Source organism: Myodes glareolus, chromosome 10, assembly GCF_982192425.1.
Source record: "Myodes glareolus chromosome 10, mMyoGla1.1, whole genome shotgun sequence".
NCBI classification, from domain to species: domain Eukaryota; kingdom Metazoa; phylum Chordata; class Mammalia; order Rodentia; family Cricetidae; genus Myodes; species Myodes glareolus.
Genome location: NC_142035.1, coordinates 76,721,769 through 76,734,889, shown reverse-complemented (window position 1 = coordinate 76,734,889; position 13,121 = coordinate 76,721,769). Strand labels below are relative to the sequence as shown.

General features: G+C 41.7%; 1 protein-coding gene across 1 annotated transcript in view; it reads right to left on the bottom strand.

Annotated features, from left to right (window-relative positions):
* The window catches only part of Trim44 (TRIM family member 44), a 102,436-nt gene extending 93,292 nt beyond the window's left edge, over positions 1-9,144 (bottom strand). Inside the window, exon 1 of the mRNA XM_048443615.3 lies at positions 7,987-9,144. Within this exon, the coding sequence (XP_048299572.2) occupies positions 7,987-8,652 (666 nt within the window). The 5' untranslated portion in view covers positions 8,653-9,144. The remainder of the gene's footprint in view (positions 1-7,986) is intronic.
* Between the last annotated feature and the right edge of the window lie 3,977 nt (positions 9,145-13,121).

The following is a 13,121-nucleotide window of genomic DNA, read 5'->3' as shown; positions in this document are numbered from 1 at the left end:
GGAAGAAAGGAGATAAAGAAGGGGAACTGAGGAAAAGAATCAACAAAAACAAAGTATATGGGAAAATGCCATAATGAAACCAATTATTTTACATGCTATTTTAAAAATGAAACATTTTTGTTAAAAAGAAATGAAATGAAAAATTAACATCACCACCCCATACACAAAAATCTTTGCCATCTTCTGCATTTTATTTAATTTCCAACTAGAAACCTAAATCATGCTGGGAGTTTAGTTCCTCAGATTCAAAATTATTCTTGGATCTGAAATCCATTACCATGTGTTTTTTATTGTTACTATTGTTTTTAAAGATTTTATTTTTAATTTATGTGTTTCTGAGAACGTGTTTATGTATGCAACATGGGGGCAGGTGCCACAGAGGCCAGAAGGAGGTATTAGATCCCCTAGATCTGGAGTTACAGGTGGATGTGAGCCACTCAACACTGGGAACTGAACTCTGGTCCTCTAAAAGAGAGCAGAAAGCGTTCATAATAGCCAAGCCATCTCTCTAGACCCTCAGCTGTTTTAAAACTCTAACATGTCTGTTAAACCTACACATTCTTCACCATCTTCTACCCCAACACCAGGCAAGGAGCAATTCTAGCCCTCTTGTTATCTTATAGTCTGTTCTCCATGCAGAAATTGAGTTAAGTTTTGTTTTCTTTTGTTAGACTGGATTTTTGCTTGTTTGTTTTGATCTTATTTTTGTTTTTAAGCCTCAACCTCCCATGTGTAGATTAAAGCTGTACACTAACATGCAAGTTGAGTAAAGTCTTAAGAACATAAAACAGATCACTCATTCCCTTGCTTAAACAGAACAAGGTCACTCCGAAGAAAATCCAAAATCTTTATAATGGCCTACTTGGTAACTTGACCTTTTTACTCCTCACCACCTTCCCAAGCCTGCCCTATTTCTTATACTCCAGTCATTCACTTAACTGCATCAGCAAGTCTGTTTCATCTATGGCCATTCCCTCCACCTGAACTACTATGCCCCCAGACACTCTCATGACTGGCCATATAACTAAGGTGTCAGAGTAGTATCAGAGCTATCCATTCCCAATACACCAATTAAAGAGACAAGTGAAAGTGAATAGCCGAGAAAGATTGATTCAATGTGGCCACAACGAAAACAGGAACAAAACTAAGGGTTTATTGGTCCCAAAACTGTCTTCTGGGTACTGACATGAATTTTAGGTTGAATTAAGCAATCCCAGCTATGGTGTGGTCCCGCCCATTATTAATTTTCTCAGCTCAGGTCCTACATGTAGTCTGGTAAGTTGTTAAACCAGCAATCTGTTAAGAGCTGAGGGTGCAGCCTGGCCTTTATGATACTGGTCTTCATCTGCAAGATGCTCTGTCTGAGGTTTTGCTCATCTCAAAAGTCAAACTGACTTAAGAGGAAAGGGTTCTCTCTCTCCTTCAACCACAGCCCAGAACGAAGGCAGGCCCCAGATTTGCATCCTGCTTTTGGATGCCTGTGGGCCCCAGTGAGGACTCAGTACTGTTTAGCAAAAGAGGTTTCTAGGTCTCTGTTTCAAGGCCACTAATCCAAGTCCTCTTCAGAGCCTTCTACAGCCTACCTCTCCTCACATCCTACCTAATCTCTATCTCCCTTCCCAGTGTTTATTTATAAAATTGCGCATTATTTAAAATAAAACCTATGATTTAACTTTGCTTAATATATTTTGCTCATAGAATGTAAGTTCAGTGACATCAGAGATTTAGAATTATTTGTTAGGTTCCTTACAGCCAAAAACACTCCACGTGGAAATTATTTTCTAGTTTTTTTTTTTAAAGTATAAAAGTTACTATTCAATATAAATATTTTTACCAGTTGCCTGTTTTTGCCTGTTTTTCAAACATTGTTTTGAGATATATTCACAGTTCTGGTTTATACATTTTCATGGCAATTTATATTTAATTATGATCATCCCATAATTTCTTTCTGCTATCTTCTGCAAAGGGATTTTAGTTTCAGCACCTAGTAGAAAGTAAACCACACACAGTGAAAATCTGACTTGCTCAGGTGCATAAGAAGCTCTCTAGAGCTGATAGCTTTAAATTCTTAGGTACTCCCTAAAAAAAAAAATTAGAAAACTGTGCTTCCTCCTACATTCTTAAATTGTCAGCTAAACTGGGTATGCATGGTGGCACATACCTGTAATCTCAGCACTTGGAACCCCGAGTCAAGAAGATTGCTACAAGTTTGATGCCAGTTTGAGCTACAGCTATATATCGAGTACCAGACCAGCAAGTACTACACAAAAGACCTTGTTTTAAGAAGTCAAAAATCAAAGAATAAAGAAATAGACATAAAATTGACAGTTAAACTATCTCGGCATAAATTTTCCACCTGGAAAATTAAAGAATTTCAATAAATATGTGTTGAATGAAGAAGTGAAAAGAAAAGACATAAGACCACTAATTAAATTCAAATAACAAATACAGCTCACTAATTTACCTCATAAAACTGTGGGGGAAAGATAAGTGGCAAGCGTGTCTGAAGTTTGTAGCACAGTGTTGCACACAGGAAGTGCTCCACACATTCTGTTGCCAGTGTGACTGTTACTAACTGAACGCACAGTGACAACTCAGGGTCAGATAAACTACAGAACTGCTGCCCAGAAAGAACGTGCAGAAAGTCATTTGCTACAACGAACTATTCTGCCGAATAGGAGGTCTTTCAGGAGAATGAGAAAAGCAGTTTGAAAGTATTTTTTTATGCATGAAGTACATCCCAGCAGACAGCAGTCAACAAATGGTTCTGTGAGATATGAAAAGCACAAGTAAGAGAAGAGTAACTGAGAATACACAGAGAACAAAAGGAATAGGAAGAATATGCATTGGTGGCAGAGCTGAAGTGAAATTCTTCTTTTTACTTACTACTGTGAACTGAAGTTCCCAGGAAAAAAAACAAAACAAAACAGAAACAAGTAGCCAACAACAACAATGAAAACACCCAACTCTGTTAAATACTCTACAAGGCTGATGGACTCATTACAACTCCTGTGATTGTGGAAAGCTGGGATGTTGCTTGTTGAAAGCCGTATTAACTTGTGCTATCTTTAACCCCCTAAATAGCTATTTATTGCTCAACTCTGTATTAGAACTAGCACCCTTGTATCAGGCAAGATCTTTTTGGAAACAAACTTTAATTTCTACAAACTCAAAGGCTAAGAATATTAACAAATCACATCCGCGGGCTATAGCAGAACTTCCCACTTTGCTGTAACCTGTACACCTGATGCTCCCACCAATGGATTTTAATAACATGTTTCTCAATGGTTTTCTTTGTTCTGTTACTATAAACTCTTCATGAGCCTGTCACTATCTTGAAGTAAAGTGTTTAAGTACCCTAAATTTGTGTTCCTGGGAAATGGTCACTCATACTTGGCTCTGGAATAAGCTCTTATTTTCTTTGTATTAAAATTGTAATTCTGCATTGACAGTGAGTGATCTGGCAAAATTCAGCCTCTTTAAATGCCCGTTCCCTCATTTATAAAATGAGAATCAGGGCAACACAGCTTGCTAGACTGAGGATCAAGTGTAAAACCATGAAATGTATTCAAATTTCTCAATAAATGGCAGTTATTACTTTTTCCTTTATCTCTAGAAGAGTCTCAAAATTTAGCAAATGTTAATCTCTTTTAATTTTACATCTCCAGACAAAGGTCAGCATTTTTACTCTCTACGATTACTGAGTCAGAATCTAAAATTCAATACAACTTATACCCTGCCAGGGTTCATAAAGACTCAGAAGTCCTGGAAGAAGAATGGGAATAGCTATAGAAACTTCTCTCCATAACTATCTACTAGAGTAACTAAGACTATTCTCTACCTACAAAGTAAAACTTCCCACAGTTACAGAGTATAGAACAGAATCTAAAGAGGACAACAGCCAAACCTGTGAACCTAAAATAGACCTAGTAGCTGTGTTTTGGGGAGCTAATGCATAATTTAACAGCAGGACACTAAAATATATAGGAACCTCTTCTCTGAAGACAAGTTTTCAGAGCTTATCAACTCAGCCGATTAGAGCAGGCAGAAAGAACAGAAGGAGAGGGGGCTGAACAGTTTCCACCAAAGAAAACTTAGTGTCCAGAACAGCTCCTGCTGCCAGACTAACTTGCCTGGAATTAGACTCAGAATAAAGACAGCCTTGGATAGCTTTCTACGGTAATAAGAGCCATCAGTTTATGAGAGCTTAGAAGATCATGCACACTGTCCTGGGCCCTATGCATGAGTTTATTTTTCTTTACTATAGCTCCAAGGAGGGGGGACAATTATGCCCATGTTAAGAAATCAAGACTCAGCCCAGGCAGTGGTGGCGTGGCACACACCTTTAATCCCAGCACTCAGGGAGGCAGGCAGATCTCTGGGAGTTCAAGACCAGCCTTGTCTACAAAGCAAGTTCCAGGACAGAGATACACAGAGAAACCCTATCTTAAAAAAGAGAAAGAAAGAAGGAAAGAAAGGAAAGGAAAGGAAAGGAAAGGAAAGGAAAGGAAAGGAAAGGAAAGGAAAGGAAAGGAAAGGAAAGGAAGAAAGAAAAGGAGAAAAAAGAAAGAAAAGAAAAATAGAGAAAGAAAAGAAACCAAGACTCAGAGACTCTCAGAAGCTAACTGAATTACCCATCATGACTGCTAGGACTTCAAGGATAATGGGGCAGAGACTTCAACATTCTTCCTTGGTAACAAAATGTCACCTTTTAGTTTGTCAGACTGTAGCCTGGAAAAATGATTATTTCCCAGTCTCCCTTGCAACTAGATAAACTATGAGATTGAGTTCAGCCCATGAAACCTAAGCAGGAATTCATGCTTCTGGAAAGAAACATTAAAACAGAGGGGTATGTCTTTCATTTCTATCTGTTATCTTAGAAGTTAGACGTACTGGCTAGACTTCAATAGCCATCTCAGTCTGTAACAAAGATAGTAGAGAAGAGCTGGCAAGAGCCAAGATAAAATTTCATGCTTCCTCCAATCTTAGACTGCCTACATCCAGATGTCACTTACACGGTGAAGAAATAGGCATCTATCTTATATGAACTGCTGCCAGCTTAGGATTCCAAGTTATTCCATCACAGGTATAATTGAATTTAGTCCCAATATAAACACTGATATACACTACAGTGCAATGTCTTTATCACTTTTTTAGTGATGCCTTGCTATCAGATAAAATTATACTTCATATCATACATTTATCAAGTATTTCATGTGTGTTAATTATTCAATAGGCCCTGTAGTAGGTGCTGGGAACATAGTGAAGACTAACATACACTACTAGACTTATAGACACAAAGGGAATAGTCCTAACACTGACATAATAACCAATATTTTGGGTTAGAATAAACACATACCGCCTGTTGCTATGGTAACATAGAGACCATTTATCTAACACCATACCTACCTATTAATTCCTTCCCATCTTTCAAAGCATGCCTCAACTACCATTTTCTCCAATAAACCACTGTGGTGCCATGCCTCTGGCTAAAATCACTCTCTTTCACTAAATTCACACAGCAGATCACACTGTTTGTAACTCTCTACTTTCTAAGTCTCTTGGCCAAAAGGCCAAGAAGCAACTGTCCACACCTCTTCTCTAAATACTCAAACCCACAAAAAAAAAAACAAAAACAAATCTATATTTTTTTTTAAAAAAAAAGTCAGGTTTTTTTCCCCTGATACTATATTATAATGACTGACTGTCTCTTTCTCTCTCTCTGCGGACCTGCCTCCCCTGGGCCAGGCTTTTGTATTTCTCATCTCTACTCCACATACCACAACTAAAGCTTTGTTCTTGTCTGTACTCTGCCTTCTCCTCAGAGAGGTCCCTGAGTACCTGAGCTCACTGCTGCCACCCAACAGTTCAGTCCCAGATTATAGATACTGAAGAAGTGCAACAGGAAGAAGTGCACGAAAGGACCATCTCAGATTGAACAAGAAAGTAATTCTCAAGTTGAGACTGAAGTAACCACTTAAGGGTGAGTCTGTCTAGATACCAAGCCATCCTCTTTCCCTTTAGTTTTCACATGTCCTAATACTTGCAGATCTCCTGGGTACCCAGTGCTTCATACTGTTATTACTATATTAGAAAAGGAAGAAAAACCATGAGACAGAAGATATCCGAAATAAATAGAGACGATAAAAAACAATATGTATAGACGCTTGTATATACATAAGTTAGTGAGAAAAAAGATAACCAAATACTGAGTTTGAGTTTGCTCTTTTGATCTGATCACACATCACAAAAGAGGAAATACAAAGGATACACAGAAACCAAAAGACTGCAATTAAAAACCACAATATGACATCATTCATTACATAGTCACCACACTGGGAAAAATTAAAAGTACTGTTAATATCAAGTGGTGGTGAAGACTCAGGCAACAGGAAATGTCTTCATGATTATGCCAACTACAACACCCACTTGGAAAACAGATGGTAACACTGGGTACTATTTCCACTTAAATATAGGAAAATGGGAATCAAAAGGCATGACCGGGGAATGCTTACACCTGCAGTACTTTTTTGAGAAGATGTGTCATTTTTGCTTTTGAGACAGGATTTTCCAAACTCACTATGGACTTGAGATTAACACTGACCTCTGTTCCTCTTGCATTCACCTCTGTAATGTTGGAATTACAGACGTATGCCACCAAGTTACACCTGCATCAGTTGTAACAGCAAGAAATTTGAGAACCTGGGAACAAGTCAAATGTTCATTTATACAGTAACTTGTGGCATATCCATAAAATGGAATTCAATACAACAATGAAAAATAAATCGCAGCCAGTCAATGGATGAATCTCACAAATACCTTTTAAAAAGTAATACTGCACAACAATTATGTAAAAACCGTAATGTCAAGTTCAAGTTAAGAAATGCACACAAACGCTGTAACACATAAAGATGAGTAAGAAAAGCATTGGCCCAAGTCAGGAGAGTGGTTAGCAAAAGAAGACCCAGGAAAGAGGTATGAAGAGTGTCAACATTAGTAATAATGTTCTATTTCTGATCTGGGTGATGGTCTCTCAAGTATCTGCTTTGTAGTTATTTATTAGACCGCATATTTTGTACACTTCGGAATGTGTATTTTACATTAAAAACAGGCATAAGGGAAACATCAATGTGGAGCATTTTCATTATCAAAATATTAGTTATTCTGAGACCAGTGGTTTTAAGACTGCTTAGGGAAACCAAAGTTCTAATATGACATTTACCAACTCTCACTACTTAATGAACACGGCACACAGAAAAACTGTTCTTAGATTATAGCCATCCACTGTCTACAGAAAAGGCAACCCAAATGCAATCAACAAATATTTACTAAAAGTCTACTGCTGACCAAAAATATGTCGAAGATAACACATCAAAGTCTAGACAGTGGACATGAAAACCTTCGTCCCTGGACCAATTCAACCCTCCAGCTACACACCTTCCTACGAAGGCTGAAAACACGAAGAGCCTAGGGCAACTCAAGGCACACACCAAATCATCGTCTAGTTCGCCACTTTCCGAGGCTTCTCACAAGAATCGGTCTCTCACATTTTCAGGTGGGCAGAGTTGTCATGGTAAGAGCACTAAGTCAAAACACTGACCCTAACAATGGTGATGATGTGAAAAATGGCCTAAGCGGCGTCAAAATTCGCAAGGAACCAAGGAATGCTCAATCTGGGATCCAGGGAGAAGAGATTTGCAAATTTTCAGAAATTATGCCCAAGATTTTCTATGTACTTGTATTTTCTCAGATGAGAATCGACATCTGGACAATTTCAACCAAAATGGTAGAGTTGGCACTGCTCCCAACAAGGTGACTCGGATTTTTTGTTTATTTGTTTGTTTGTTTGTTTTGGAGAGACAGGAAGATGAATGTGGTCACAGCTAGCTATCTGAGTTGAAACTGGGGGTCCATCACCCAGATCAGAAATAGAACATTATTACTAATGTTGACACTCTTCATAGGTTCTGAACGCCCGATACTCACTCTCAGTTCTTCGAAGGCCTCATCTAGTGTGGACAGCTGGTGGCCCCGGTGAGCCCCAATGACGGGACACAGGACACAGATGAGCTGCCTGTCTTCCTGGCAATAGGTGCTCAAATCCAGTCCATGGTCCGGACACTTCCTCTTGGCCACTCTCTCCGCTTCCATCTCTATTTCGGGGTCAAATTCGCTTTCTGCCTCAGTTTCTCCCTCTGCCTCCGACTCTCCTTCTTGGTTGTCCTCCTCTGCCTCACTTTCCTGCTCATCCTCCATCTCTTCCTCGCTGTCTTCTTCACTCTCCTCCTCGCTCTCATCCTCACTGTCTTCCTCTGTCTCGCTCTCCTCTTCCGACTCACTGTCCTCCGACTCGCTCTCTTCTTCCCCCACCTCGCTCTCTACCTCTCCCTCGGGCTCCCCTTTGGCCTCGAGGTCTTCGGGGACCTCGTCGTCCTCGCGGGCAGGCGGGGTCCAGGCCTGGGCGCCATGGACGTACTCAGCCAGGCGGTGGCTGAGGAACTTCTGGCGGTGCGCGTCGGCGTGGCGGCGGCAGTAGCAGAAGCCGCAGTCGCGGCACACCTCCTCGGCCCCGGGCGCCTCGTCGGGCTCGCACTCGTCACACGTGCCGTCGGGAGGCAGCTCCTCGCAGGCCGCGCCCACTCCGGAGGCCATGTGGCTGCAGGGCCGCGGCCGAGGCCTAGCGGCTGACGCGCTCTCCGCCTGCACCGCGCGGGACGTCCCGCACGCACGCCCGCCTGCTCCCCAGGGACTGACCGCCCGCCCCGCTGGGCCGCGCCGCGTTTGCACCGCTGAGGCCTTGGGCCCGGCCAGCCGACAGCGCTGGGCCTGCCGCCCGCTCGGCCCCTCTCCGCGGCGCGCCGCGCTGCGCCTCGACCCTCACGCGCCACTTCCGGCTCGGCTGCCCGCGCCCCGTCGGCCCCCGCGCCCGCCGCGCAGCTCAACCTCCGTGGCCCGGCAAGATCGCGGCCGCCGCGGGCCTGCGCCGCCCCGGTTCCACTTGCCCCTCGCCGTCAGCGGCCTCCTTTCACTTCCTGAGTCACTTAAAGCGGCAAGAGCCTTTTTCTGCGTTTTCCCGCGGGGCTGAGCATCCCCCCGGAAGGAGAAGCTCCAGCGCAGGCTCTCCCTCACCGAACCGAAGGCGATGGGCCCCGCCTTCCCCCACGCCCTCCCTGGAGGTGTCAACCTGACCGAAAACCACTAGCCTGAGGTCCCTGAGGACTTATGTCACTGGAGTGTCAATCTGTCCCCGCCCCATTACAGTCCCCAGGATTCTTCAAGGGACCAAGGCCCGAGGCTCTTTATCAGCCCGAACCCACCTCCTGGGATTTCCACAAGGCCCCCAAAAGGGCTGTGTTTGTTCTTCTATACTCTGGGAGTCTCAGAGTCAGGCTGAGCAAACAGGCAGCATTTTCGATCCAAATACTATGCGTTGCGGTGTTTGCAGAGTCCTATTTGCATTCCGGCCTCTTAGGGACTCAGAACCTCTGGGAGGTAGCTGTGTCAGGTGCAGGGAGGTATAGGGAGGTGCAGGGAGACCGTATTTATGAAATGAGATATCAGCTCCCAGATACCAAGGGTCTCTAGATTCAGACCTGGCTCCAAGACAATGGAAAGGGGCTGTTACATGTTAAGCAAAATGCCCCAGACTGTGCTGGATCATTATGTGGCGTTTTCAAAGCATGTTTTAGAATTTTATTCACAAAGTCCCTAAATCCTAAGGCCACTACTGAGTTTTGTAATCATGGAAAATTTATTCACCTTTCTGTTTTTTCTGCTTTAAAACTAGAAACAAGAAAACTATGTAAAATAGAAATAATGATAATAAATACTTTGTAGGGATTTGTGGATTAAATGTTAAAGAGCCTACACTGTTGTGATCACTAAGCTTTAATTATTATTTTACCACAAATTGTAGCTAGCGCTGACAATGACCCTTTGAAAATCATACCGTATCTTAAACAAGTAAGACATTGTGGCGGGCTGCTGGCAAGGTAGGCTTTTTCATCTCTACCCTCTATGGTTGTCTCTCCAGTAAAAACAAACAAACAAACAAACAAACAAACACAAAAAACAAACTTGTATTTGCGAGAGAAAACGGGACATTTTCTAGTGGGGCAGAGAAGTGCCACAGAAGAATAGAAGGTAGCTGTGCACATGATGCTAGCTTTAATCCCACACTTGGGAGGCAGAGAGCAGCAGTTGTCTGAGTTGGAGGCTAGCACTGGCTACAGAGGGTTCCAGGACTATATAGATGTAGCTAGGGCTACGTAGATCCTATCTTTGAAAGGAGTGGGGGCATTGAAGGAAGGAGACAGACAGGTGGCCTCTGTTTTCTTTAGATAAGAGTGCTAGGATTTCCAGATCTCCACAAAAATATCAAGGGATGTAGAGTATGAACATTTTAAATAATGCTTGATGTCCCTTAAAATAATCTATGTTTAGTCTCTGTACAGCTGTTGTTAAATATATTTTTTGGAAAGTTTGGAGATTTTGTTTGTTTTTAACATCAGAACAATTCTAGAGAATGTTGGAAAAAATAGATTTGTTTTGTTCCAATTAAATTCTGTGCACATTTCTAGTTTCCTTAAACTATTTTCTCTGGAAATTACTTCCATGTCTTCATTCAGAACAAAAGTTGATACACCATTCTGGAAAAAGAAATTGGCCAATGTCCGCTCAAGCTTCAGCATTAGTAGATCTGTGAGTAGTGCCTGTTGCTTGGTGGTTTCCATTTCCTTCCTCTGGCTGAAAATAAAAGTGTTTAGGCTTTAGGAGCACAATGGCATTGCATTTACAAAGTCTTTGAAATGAAAATTCATTTTTAAAACTATTTTTGACTGTGCATGGTGGCATACACCTTTGGTTGCAGCTTCCTGGAAGGCTGAGGCTGGAGAACTGCATATTTGCAAGCCCACCTGGACAACTTAATAAGACACTGTCTCAGGACAAAATTAAGAAAAATTGTAGAGAGTGTAGCTCAGTGGTAGAGTACGTATCTAGCATGCAAGAAGCCCTGGGTTCAATACCTAATACAACCTCCCCCCCCCAAAAAAAAAGGACATTTATGGGTCCCAGAGTTTTTGGCAAGAGGAAGTAACATATTGTTATCATTATTATTATTGGTTCTTCTTAGTTTCAACCTAGTAAGATACAAGACTGTGAGATTTAACATGTGCTACTTTACAATTCATTTTTGAACCTTCTGTGGAGAAAGTCTTAGAAGCAGAAGTAAGTGAAGTGTTAGAAAGGGACTTCGTAAAGATCTGGTGACCTAGTCAGTGAGATGAGCTTCTCTACTTCTCCTCAGTGAAAGTAGGATCATCTAGTTCCGCAAGCATAGTAGTCTTTGGGAACATCTAGAGATAGCCTTATTTTAATTTATTACTTCATGGAAAATTACCTGTAAAACGTAGAAGATAATAGCCATCTGTTGTCTCACTTAATTCCCATGAGCCAGGAATCCAGGAATCCAGGAGTGGCTTAACTGTGCACGGCTCCGGCTGAGAAATGTAAGCAAGGACATTGCCAGTCCTCTAGGCATTTAAAGGCTAATCTGCAAATGCCATATTTGCTTGCAACTTTGCTCGCTCACGGTGCCATTGGGAGGAGCCCGATTACTTTTTATTGAACTATTTGACTGTCCTTTTAAGAGAGCTGAATTTTCCCAAGCCAAGAGAAAACGTGGTAGAACGCATAATATGTTTTATGACCTAAACCATATGTTGTTATTTCCAACACAGACTATGGTCGCAGAAATAATATTGTTCTATCCAATGTGGGAAGAACCTGACCAAGAACATAATAACAAAAGATTTGAGTTTTGGGGAGCTTCTTGGAGGCTACCATAGTCTGCCTTTTGGTCTCCAATGATCTATGTATCTCCTAGAAGTAAGCTATTCCCACTTTTTCGATAGTAGATGTCACTCCAGAGTCATGTCATCTAAACTGACTGTAGATGTACGTCTCACCGATACAATATTTTAAATTAAGCTTCTCAAGTAGAACTCCTGTCGATCTTAACACCAGTGTTTCCCAGACCCCCAGATACAATGGTGAGACAGGCTCAGAAGAGCTGGAACAGACAATCTGCTCCATTGGAAGATAGGCAGCTCTGATGGCAACTGCTCCACCAGGATCCCTAAGCCCAAGTGCGTACATGCAGGGTTAGTTCTTTGGTTAGGGTGTTCGGGTCTATTGCTGTGTGGGAAAGACTTTCCACAGTTCTTGAGTTCACCTGTTGGACTCTTAATTCCTTTTCTGTTTTAAATAAGACATGTTTTAGGGGCTAGAGAGGTGGCTCAGAGGTTAAGAGCACTAACTGTTCTTCCAGAGGTCCTAAATTCAATCCCCAACAACCAGATTGTGCCCCTACAGCCATGTACATGGTCTACATGCAGATAAAGCCTCATATACATAAAATAAATCAATTAACTTTTTAAAGTAATACACGTTTGAAACTGTACAGTATTTTTGCTTTGATTTATAACAATAGGCTCTAGGAGGTCTGAATTCCACTTTTAAGTTTTACCTTTTCTATCCTTGCCTGTAATACTTTTAACAGCAAGTTATAAATACAATTTATTTTATTCTGTTACACAAAATTCATAGCTACAGATCTTTTCACAACGAGCCCGTCTCTACTGAGACTGTCTCTCTGCTCATGCTACTGAGGCATACGCCCTGGGGCATCTTTGAAGCCCTGTTTTCATCTGATGATGCTCTGAATCCCTGCCATGGGCAGTTTTGATTCTAAATAAAGGCTTGTACAGTCATACTCTCACACCATCAGTGATATTTGCCACATCATGGACTTTGTCTTTGTCTGGAGGCCATCTCTTCATTTTAGCATTGTTTGCCACCTGTAGCTGGAGATTTTAAAACTAGAAACTGTTTTTTGAAGAGTTCTTCCCTCAGATTAGCTTCTCTTTGACTCTGCAAAGATATCAAACCGTACCTTCAACACTTTACCAGGAAATGACTTGGGCTACAGTAGCCAATTGATTAGGCACACTTTCTATTTTCCACATCACTGTAGGTGACAGTGTCAGTAAACTTTTGTCTCTATATAACAAACACTACTTCGACTTTCCAGTAACAATTTCTCTTTAAGCTCTCCTCTA